Source organism: Crocuta crocuta, unplaced genomic scaffold, assembly GCF_008692635.1.
Source record: "Crocuta crocuta isolate KB4526 unplaced genomic scaffold, BGI_CrCroc_1.0 scaffold142, whole genome shotgun sequence".
In the NCBI taxonomy this organism is placed as follows: domain Eukaryota; kingdom Metazoa; phylum Chordata; class Mammalia; order Carnivora; family Hyaenidae; genus Crocuta; species Crocuta crocuta.
In genome coordinates, this window is record NW_027528892.1 from 813,685 (window position 1) to 824,360 (window position 10,676).

The 10,676-nt window shown below is 63.8% G+C and overlaps 1 protein-coding gene across 1 annotated transcript; it reads right to left on the reverse strand.

Annotated features, from left to right (window-relative positions):
* Nucleotides 1–732: 732 nt before the first annotated feature.
* LOC144225787 (leukocyte-associated immunoglobulin-like receptor 2) lies at nucleotides 733–7,668 on the reverse strand. The gene is made up of 6 exons (XM_077757064.1): nucleotides 7,443–7,668; nucleotides 7,279–7,360; nucleotides 6,858–6,893; nucleotides 4,328–4,609; nucleotides 4,058–4,189; nucleotides 733–1,819 (listed from the first exon to the last, which is right to left on the reverse strand). The coding sequence occupies exons 2-6, from the start codon at nucleotides 7,310–7,312 to the stop codon at nucleotides 1,623–1,625; spliced, it is 681 nt and encodes a 226-aa protein (XP_077613190.1). The 5' UTR covers nucleotides 7,313–7,360; nucleotides 7,443–7,668; the 3' UTR covers nucleotides 733–1,622.
* Nucleotides 7,669–10,676: the final 3,008 nt, after the last annotated feature.

Consider the following 10,676-nt stretch of genomic DNA (forward strand, 5'->3'; position numbering starts at 1 on the left):
TAAGCACCATGACATCACACCAGGGCTGGGAACACGCCCGCGAGAGCACATTTCCCGTCCTCCCTGAATGTTAACCTGCTCCGTAAGGAACAAAAGCCCAGTAGCCTTGAGTTCACATACCCCCCAGGTCTTCTTTTGTAAATATTATTCCCCAGAGAAAGGAGCCCGAGAACTCTTGCAGAAAAGGTGGACTCCTGGTCCAGGGCAGGAGGGACACAAAATGAGCCTGGGACTCCATTTAATCCAGAGAGCAAGACAGAGCTGATGGTGCGTGGGGTCCCCTCGCGAGAACCCAGCAGGAGGCTTGAAGGCGCCTTCCCAAGGCCAAGTTTGGCAAGTTGAGTACCAAAAACTGCAATGAGGACACTCCTAGTCTGAGCAGGAGGCTGAGGCCCTGGCAGGCAGCCCTCGTGCTGAGGACAGTGCCCCAGCGCTGCTGGAGACAGACACAGTGCGGCCATCGGGGAGGGGCGTGGGCACAATTCCTGAAGAGCAGAGGCCTGCCTGAGAGCCTAGCCGTCCCTCCGTCCGTCCCGCCGAGAGAAGGGGGGCGACCACCGCGCGCAGCCCCGCCTCGTGCAGAGATGCGGCGACCCCGGGAAGCTCATCCTGCATCCTGCATCCTGCATCCTGTATCCTGCATCCTGCATCCTGTATCCTGTATCCTGCATCCTGTATCCTGCGTCCTGCATCCTGCGTCCTGCATCCTGCATCCTGTATCCTGCGTCCTGCGTCCTGCATCCTGCATCCTGTATCCTGTATCCTGCATCCTGTATCCTGTATCCTGTATCCTGCATCCTGCATCCTGTATCCTGCATCCTGCATCCTGTATCCTGCATCCTGCATCCTGTATCCTGCATCCTGCATCCCGCATCAGGACCACGCAGGGACCCGCGCCGCGCACAAGCCCGCGGCCCCTGCAGAGCCTCGGAGACGAAGCCCAGGCCTCCGGAAGGTGGCCAGGCTGGGCTCCGGCCACTGGTGGTCAGAGGTTTGCGGTGAGATGTCAGCGGCTGAGGTCGGAGCGCTGGTCAGGAGAGACCGGTCCCGGAATCCGTTTCCAGAAGCTTGGGACACCAGGCGTGAGACGCCTCGTCTGCGGGAACGCAGGCCGCAGACGCGGAGGCTCCCCGCAGCAGGTTCATTGCGATGCTTATGTCCCGGGGGCAGAAGGCGGACAGGGGGCGGCTGCGGCCGCTGCTTCCTGGCGGCTCTAGGGAGAACCTGTGCCGCTGCCTCCCAGCTCCTGGAGGCGCTCCCCTGCCGGGCTTTGATTTGCATATCCTCTCCTGGACCCGTGACCCCTCACAAGGGGGCCCAGGAGCCGCCGGCAGGTGGAGGAAGGCAGAGGTCCTCCGCATGAGAAGAACCGGGGTGTGCGGAGACCCTGGCAGGTGCACTTGGGGTCTCCCTGAGTAAGATAGGTGTCAGTGAGAGCCTGGGGCCCAGTTCCCAGAGGCAGTTGGGAATGCTGGGCTCCAAGAAAGGGAGGCTGGGAGTGATGCTCTGGAGCCTTCTACTGAACCCGCAAAGGAAAGTGCTCCGATGCTGAGATCGTGTGCGTCAGTCCAGGAGGCAAAGCCCAGAACCAGGGCTGCGCTGGGTCTCTTCCAGCCTGTGCCTCAGAGGCCTGGGGATGTCCCTCCTGGGCCCTGCGGGTCTAGTCTCTCTCCTTCTTTGCGGTCCGTGTTGGGACCTGTGTTGGGACCTGCCTGGCTGTACCAGGCTTCTGCCAGAATCGCCATCAGGATCAGCAAGACCACACCTGCCAGGCTCAAGCGGATGTAGTTCCCCGCCGTGTAATTCGGGAAGGGAGGGGCTGGAAGCACACAGACAGGGGAGTCAGCAGCAGGTGGGTACGATGCCGCCCAGCCCAGGACCACCGAGTCGGGAGCTTCTTCCCCCAGCCCAGCCCAGCCCAGGACCTGCCCTCACCCAGCACTTGCCCTGGACACATTCCGGTGACTCACCTGTCCTGGGCCTCTCTCTGTGGGTGGGAGGCTGCTATCCTGAGACTGCCCTCAGCTCCTGAGCCCTCCCAGGACCTTCCCTTCGCTGGGGAGAGCCAGGCCCCTGCACCCCGTCCCTCACTGGAGATGGCCGGCCGGGTCCATGCGCCCTGGCTCCCACCGCCAGTCAGCGAGGAACCAGAGATCAGGCACAGCTGGAAAATCCCAGCCTGCCTGTGTTCAAAGCGGCTCAGGGACCCAGGGCGCATCCCTGCCCCTGCTCTCTCGTCCCCAGGAGTAAATAGGCCTCTGCTTAGGAGGTTGCAGGAGAGTCCACTGCCTGGGGAGCGCCCCTCAGTGCAGGGCCTGAGGCTGGGACCCAGGCTTCACCATCACCCTGAGCTGGGGGACCTGGCTCTGGGGGGAGGGGCTATGGGCGGGAGGGGCGGGGCTGCCTCTGCTCTGCCCACCACCGCCCCCAGGCCCTGGGTCTGGCCCACCAATGGCTTCCTGCTTCAAACACCAGCATCCCAGCATCCTGGGAAAGGACAAGGGGCGGGGGTAGGGGAGCACAGCCCCTGGCCTCTCCATCAAGGGGAGGAACTGTGATGGGTCACCCCTCCCTGGACAGCTCCCCTCCTTCCCAGTATTGGGGTCCCCTGGGGCTGTGGCCCAGCAAACAGTAGAAAGAACCCTGGGGGCTTTCAGAGCTGCAGTAGGGCTGGTGCTGGGTCCCCAGGTCCCATGGGTCCTCTGGGGGTGGCAGGATCTGGAGGTCCCACTAACGCCTCAGTGTGAGAGGCACATGGGGAAGTCTCCTCCCTTCGTGGTTAGAGCCACGAGCCCCACAGACATCGATGCAGCGAGCAGGCCCCCCACACTCTTGGGAAAGGAAAGGGGGTGGAAGGGTTCAGAGCGTCCTCACACTGGGCTCTCCTCCTCCTGGAAGGTTCCACACAAGCACTAGAGGGAGAAGGTGGGCTAGGGATCCACTCAGACAGACGGACACATTGGGGCCAGACAGTGGGGGCCTGTTGACCCCGTCACCCTCACAGGGAGGCAGAGGGCATCAGGGACTGTCAGAGGGATGGGGTGGGAACTCAGCTGCTGCGTCTCATTCCCAGCACCTGTCAGGAGCCCCTTCCTCACGCTGGGGCAACACCCCCTTAAAGGGTGCAGGACCCATGCTCTATATCCCCTCTGTGTGTGCAACCCATGATCCCACACCCTAATGGTGTGGGGCCTCATATCCACATTCCCCTAAGGGCTTCATGACCCATGGTCCCCGTGCCCATAAAGGATGGACGACCCACCATCTGTGAGCAGACGGGAGAAGTGCTGAGCTCCAGCTCCTGGGTCTGTCTGTCCTGCTCAGCCCGGGCCTCCCCTCCCACAGCGCCCACCACCCGGCCTCCTCCGTTTCTCCAGTGCACATGACAGCGCTGTCCCCTCCCGGGAAGGGGGACGGGGAGCCCAGAGGGTCCCGGGATGGCAGGCTCTCTGCTCCGACTCCTCCGAGGGGCTCACGGCCCTCACTGCGCTGGCACAAAGCAGCTGGTCCCCGTCCAGGGACAAACACAGTGAGCCTGGAGCCGCCCCACCCGGCCACAGGTTCGGGGGCCCTCCCTTAGCAGGGCCCCCATGCCACCCATACCCCCAGGCCAGCGGGGTGGGGGTGGCTCAGGTTCAGGATAAACTGGATGGGTTCCCTGCACCTGCATGATGGTGGCCGCCCCTGGACCCTGTGCATGTGACCTGTGACGTGTGTGAGTCACAGCAGAATAAAGAGAAACAGAGAAATGCAGGGCTTCAAGGAAGAATCCCCTTCCCTCCCTCCTTGTGTGTGTGTGTGTGGGGGGGTCCTAGTGTCCCCCAGTAGACCCTGACTCCAACATGGCACCAGGGCTGACCACATACAGGGACAGGGATAGCCCCTCCCCAACAGTCCCGCAGACCACTGTCCAGAGTGGTCAGGACCCTGTGGACCGTGCGACTGGCCCAGTGGATGATGGCCCACAGCACAGGGGCCACATGCCTTGGGGCCCCGCAGGTCCTGGCCCTGTGGCAAGGACGGTTCGGCACCATCCTGCGTGAAAAGGCACACATACCCTTGGGGTCTGTTGCACGCCCCGTCTCTGGAAGCCCTCTCCCCACGGGCCAGCTCCATGCCCTCCCCATACTGGGCTGAGCGTCCAAGCTATCATGGCGTCCAGATGAGGCCAGGGCTCGGGGTGCCCACACTGCGGGGGAAGGCAGAGGGTCATGTGTGCAGAGGCAGAGAGGGAGCCCGAGGGCTGGGGTGGGGGGCTGCGTGGCGGGGGGCAGGGGGGCAGGGAGCTTGGGGCAAGCAGAGAGGCGCGCAGCAGAGGCGTCCTGACCTGTCACCACGAGCTCTAGCGCCTCACTGCTCTCAGACCAGGTGAAACTTCTGTAATAGAGGCAGCGATAAAGGCCGGCAGTGTCCTCATTCGCGGCACTGATGGGGAATCCGGCCTCCGTCCCGTGCGCTGGGCTCCTCATACCCTGATACCAGGGACTCCCCTCCTTCTCCAGGTGGGAAGTCTCAGCCTCAGCAGGGCTTCGGCACCTGACGGTCACGGGCTGACCCCAGGGGACCACAGAGGCCGGCTCGGCCCAGATGGAGGGTCTGGGCAGGATCCCTAGGAGGGAACAGAGCAGGCTCTCAGGGTCCATGGTGAGGAAGAGCCTTTCCCTCGGTGTGAAGGGGGGAGTCACGCAGATGGCTCCTGTCCCCACCGCATCTGGGCCTTCCATCCGTGCCAAACAGACCAGCACTGTCTAGCCCCATGGAACGAAAGATAACACCCGGGGCCCTGGATCCGCTCCGTGCAGCTGTGTGACCATGTCCGTGAAATGACACGGAAGGAGCCTGTTGGTGGGAACCCCAGGATGGCAGCGAAGCCTGGAGGGCCTTTTCCTTATTTCTGCCTTTCTCTGCCTTCCAGCCCGCAAGCACACGCAACGGCTGGTGCTCTAGCAGCCATCTTGGGTTAAGAGGTGACCCTGGTGCTGGTGGCCGTGCTCTGAACTGCGGAGCAGAGAAGAAGCCCGCAGGCCTGCTGATTCACTGGGGCCACCACGAGACCTCGGTCCAGGCTCCGCAGGGACGGCATTTCTGTGGGAAAGGAGCAGCCGCCAAGATGTCCTCTATCAGGTGCGGCAGCCTGGGGAGGTGATGTGGGTGAGGAGAAGGGCCTCGACGCCAGACAGACCTGTGACACGGTCCCAGCGCCGTAAGGAAGGAGGCCTTCCTCAAGGCAGGCGAGGAGGAGATGTCTGAGAGACGGGCAGGAGTTAGGTCGGTGGGCGGGTAGGGGTGCTGCATGCGGANACTCCAACATGGCACCAGGGCTGACCACATACAGGGACAGGGATAGCCCCTCCCCAACAGTCCCGCAGACCACTGTCCAGAGTGGTCAGGACCCTGTGGACCGTGCGACTGGCCCAGTGGATGATGGCCCACAGCACAGGGGCCACATGCCTTGGGGCCCCGCAGGTCCTGGCCCTGTGGCAAGGACGGTTCGGCACCATCCTGCGTGAAAAGGCACACATACCCTTGGGGTCTGTTGCACGCCCCGTCTCTGGAAGCCCTCTCCCCACGGGCCAGCTCCATGCCCTCCCCATACTGGGCTGAGCGTCCAAGCTATCATGGCGTCCAGATGAGGCCAGGGCTCGGGGTGCCCACACTGCGGGGGAAGGCAGAGGGTCATGTGTGCAGAGGCAGAGAGGGAGCCCGAGGGCTGTGGTGGGGGGCNGGGAGTCACGCAGATGGCTCCTGCCCCCACCGCATCTGGGCCTTCCATCCGTGCCAAACAGACCAGAACTGTCTAGCCCCATGGAACGAAAGACAACACCCGGGGCCCTGGATCCGCTCCGTGCAGCTGTGTGACCATGTCCGTGAAATGACACGGAAGGAGCCTGTTGGTGGGAACCCCAGGATGGCAGCGAAGCCTGGAGGGCCTTTTCCTTATTTCTGCCTTTCTCTGCCTTCCAGCCCGCAAGCACACGCAACGGCTGGTGCTCTAGCAGCCATCTTGGGTTAAGAGGTGACCCTGGTGCTGGTGGCCGTGCTCTGAACTGCGGAGCAGAGAAGAAGCCCGCAGGCCTGCTGATTCACTGGGGCCACCACGAGACCTCGGTCCAGGCTCCGCAGGGACGGCATTTCTGTGGGAAAGGAGCAGCCGCCAAGATGTCCTCTATCAGGTGCGGCAGCCTGGGGAGGTGATGTGGGTGAGGAGAGGGGCCTCGACGCCAGACAGACCTGTGACACGGCCCCAGCGCCGTAAGGAAGGAGGCCTTCCTCAGGGCAGGCGAGGAGATGTCTGAGAGACGGGCAGGAGTTAGGTCGGTGGGCGGGTAGGGGTGCTGCAGGCGGAGACCGCGGGGTGTGGGGTCCTGTGCGCAGGGTGAGGGTGGCGTGTGTGAGGAACAGGAAGAGAGCCGAGTGCTGGGTAAGAGAGCAGGGCGGNGACATGGGGCATGGGGACGTGGGGACATGGGGACAGTGGGGACGGTGAAGATGGAAGACTACAGGGATGGTGGAGCCTGGCGGGGGTGGAGCCCAGAGGGAGGTGCGGGCAGACCTGAGACGTGGGGTGGGACCCCGAGGACTCTGAGGGACGGATGTGGGGCGGGTTCAGGGGGACTCAAGGGCCCCATGTGCCCTTGGCTCCGGGGCTGATGGCCCTCAGACAAAGGGGAAGAGGGAGGTGGGGACCGGACGGTGTGGGCGAGAATCTCAGCCCGGCGGGCTGTGCTGGACTTGGGGCACCCTCGGGGGGCCTGGGGACGGCTGTCGCCTCTGCACCTGCTCCCGGAAGGAGCAGGGACTCCCGTCCAGGGCTGTCCCTGCGCTGAGGGGCCAGGAACTGTGTAGACGGGACTCACCCTTCTGCGTGTGGATCCCCTGGCCCAGGCAGAGCACTGCAAGAGAAGCCCCAGTGAGGGACACGCCGGCCACCGGGTCCCTCCTGGGGTCAGCACGCTGCCGGCGCGACACAGCCGCGTGCCCTCCACGCCACCCCCAGTCAGCATGCCCCCCAGCAGAGCTTCCTCCCGTCTCCGGCTGCAGACGGCTCCCTGAGAGTCCGAACCAGGCACCCCCTGGGGCCTTGCCTGTGTCTGAACCCCCTCGCCCCCCGCCGTCCCGGCCTCTAGCACGCCCGTCACAGGGCCTGGTCCCCACAGCTGGTCAGGCCCAGGGGACAGAGCGGCGGGGCCTGCAGGCACTGCTCTCCCTGAGGGCCCGCCGAGGCGAGGCCTGGACCCCGCTGGGGTCCCCTCCCCTGCCCGTGCCCTCCGCACTCACGGAGGCCCAGGAGGTGGACGGGCTGGTGGGACATGGCCGGCCTCTCTGCGCTGTCCCGGTCCTGGGGCGGCTGGACAGGGGCCTGCGGGCCGGGATGTGAGCAGGAAGGGCTTGGAGGGCTGTGGTCTCGCAGGAAGGAAGGGGGGGGGCAGGCCAAGCCCTACCTTCCTCTTTCTGATCACAGGCAGGTCTTGATTTCTGGAAGGCGTCTGTGGTGAGACACGACGTCCGCAGGCAGAACTCCTGTCCAGAGGAGGCCCGCCCGGTGTTACCTGGTGACCGACAGATGGACAGACAGAGGGCCGACAGGGAGGCAGAGGTACGGAGCTGATGGGTGCTGAGTGGGCGGATGGTACGTACAGACGTGGGGGAGCTGGGTACAAACGCAGACGTGGGGGCTTCGAGCTGCTGGTGTGGTAGAGACACAGACATGATGGGACGCCGGATAGAGAGACGACAGACCTTCACACACGTAGATGCACGGAGAGGACCAGAGCCCGGCGGGAAGGTCCACAGTGACACGAGACACAGGCAGAGGGCGGGCGGCACAGAAAGGGGTTCTGGCTCCCCTTCTGCTCCTAACCGCCCGGCTCTTCTCATACTGCACGTTCCCCACAGGCAGCAGGGGATCTAGAAATTCTCCCGACGATGTCATGTTGTCATGGGGGAGGGGCGGTGCCCAGCGAGGCAGGGGCAGCTGGGAAGGACACCGGGCGGGTCCCCCTCATGCTCTCCAGGCGGGTGGCACTCTGCGCAGGTGGGGCCGGTGAGTCTGGGCTGTGCTCTGCACACTCCCCCCTGCCCCCCAGCGGGCCGGGTTACGGGTGCTGTCGGGGCTGGAGGAGGGGGAGGCCAGACAAGAGGGGTCCCCTGCTCTCAGAGTCCCCAGTTCTAACCGAAAGCCCTGGAGCCCTGGGTGCACTAGACAGTGACGTTCGTCGGGACGCTGGCGGGCAGGGCTTCCTGTGCCCTTGGGGCTGCGATGGGGCTGGGCTCCCGTCTGGACCCCCAGGGGCCGGAGCACAGGACTGTGTCCAGGGCAGGGGTCTGCAGCCCCCCCGCCGTGGGCGACGCCGAGCCCATCAGCACCTCCCCCTGTCGTTTGCCGCCCTCCCAGGCCCAGAGCCCCGGGGCTTCTGCGCTCCCTGATTCTCACCAGCCTCTATTCCAGGCTGCGGCCCGACGGCTCAGCGAGGCCGGCGCGCCTTTCGTGGTTCCATGTCCAGTGGCCTCGTCCGCATTCTGTGTCCCCTGCTCACACTGGGGAGGAAGGCGGAGGACCCCGTTGTGTCCTGGGGCTTCTAGGACCCACACTGACCTCCCAGGGGAGGGGCCCAAGGGAGTGTCCGGCTGAGCCACAGACAACTGGGCTCACAGGCAGAGCTGAGGTCCAGAGAAGGGAGGGGAGGTCTGACGGGGACAGAGGGGGGTCTGTGGTGTCCTCCTGGACTGGGGTGGCCCAGCCTCTCCAGGGCCCAGACCTGCGACTCTTCCCAGACCTGGTGAGAAGGCCCAGTGGAGACCCACTGTGGCCGCTGTTTCTCAAGGACAAGAGAATCAATATCTATCTACATACATGTATATCAATAGATCAATATCATGGTCGTCCATGCCTGCCATCCCTGCGGGCATCAAGGCCCACGTGCTTTATGACTCTCGGCCTGAAACTGCACATCTGACCCCCCGACCTCCATGTTCCCCAGCCTCGGCCAAACAGAAGCTCCAGGGACTCTGCGGTGAGACACAAGCCAGGAAGCAGCCGTGTGGACTCAGGGTCGGGGTGGCCCCAGTGGAGGCCGCCCCCCACCCACTGCAGGGAATCCGGGCTCTGGGGTCAGAGCCACTCTCCCCGGAAGAGCACTGCTGTTTCTCCGTGAGAGCACCCAGCCTGGATTCCCAGAGAAGGTGGGAAAAGGTGGAGACGCTCTCTGTGGAAACTCACCCCTGCAGAAAGACCCCAACGCCTGCCCTGTCCTGCCTCCCAAATAGCGACCCATGTTTAGGTGATGTTGCCCAGGCAGGGACCTCGAGGAGGGGCTGGGGCTCTGGAGAAGGGGCTACAGACCCCCGATAAGGGCGTGTGGAAGCCCAGGTGTGCAAGCCTTTGATGGATTTCAGCGAAAAAGCAGTTGAAGGAGGGCCTCTGGATTATTTCTCATGCCGGGAAAGAAAAAAATGATACATGTGTCCGACCTCAGCTCAGGTCATGATCTCACGGTTGGTGGGTTCGAGCCCTGCATCAGGCTCTGTGCTGACAGCTAGCTCAGAGCCTGGAGCCTGCTTCAGATTCTGAATCTCCCTCTCTCTCTGACCCTCCCCTGCTCACGCTGTCTCTCTCTCTCTCAGAAATAAATTAAAAAAAAAACATTAAAAAAAAGATGCATGTGCTCAAACTCTGAGAGAAGTTGTAACATGAGCACAAACGCTGCTTTATTTCATCGAAAAAATGTTAAAACCCATCTGTTAGGAAATTGAAACCTGGACAAGTTGCAGATTCTGCATACACGTGAACGTACCTTCATGGGTGTGTGTTAGAGGTGTGTGTGCTCATGCGTGTGTATGTGTGCATGCGTCTGTGTGTGTGCATGTGTGCGTGAGTGTGTGTGTGTGTAGCAGAACAAGATGCAATGCAGTTCAGCAGAAGAAATAAAACGACTTTGTCTATCAGTGACCTGATCTCACTTAGGATCAGGGACTACAGGCACACACACACGCCCTTTCACACACACGCTCACACCTGCTCACACACGCTTACGCACGCACACCCACACGTGCTCACACACACACAGCCCTCCCCCCAATCACTACAAACGCTCCTGTGTCTTGGCCCGTCTCCACGGATGGTGTCCCTGGTGCGGGGAGCGGGGGTCTGTGTCCTGCTGCTCGCCCCTGAGTCCGAGCTGACTGGGGCCTGCGGGGTTTGCTCACCAGCTTGCCGGGGGCCCAGCTGGTGTCTGTGTCCCCTGGTCTCAGGGTCCAGCCTTTCTCTGCTCCCTTGGGGCCTGGGGACCCTGCAGGGGATCTCAACGGCCCCTTTGTCCCAGGGGGTTAGTGGACGTGCGTGGGCGCCCCCTCCTGCCCCCTGCGGCCCGGGTGGGATGTCCCCTCCCACCGCGACGGCCCCCTGGCGTTCACCCCCAGGGCACCCCTCCGGGATTGGCGGAGTCCCAGGCGCAGGGGGACCCTCCCGCCCTGCCCGGCCACACGGAGCCGCCAGGGTGCTATACGAGGCTCGTCCTCCAGGGGGCGCGCGGGGGCCGCGGAGCCCCAGGGACCTGCCTCCTGCGGGAAGTCCGCACCCCGGGGCGCGAGTGCTGACCCCTGGGGCTGGGGCTGGAGGCCCGGGAGGGAAGCCCGGGCCAGGCCGTCCGCTGTCCCCTCTCTCCTCTCCCCGCCGA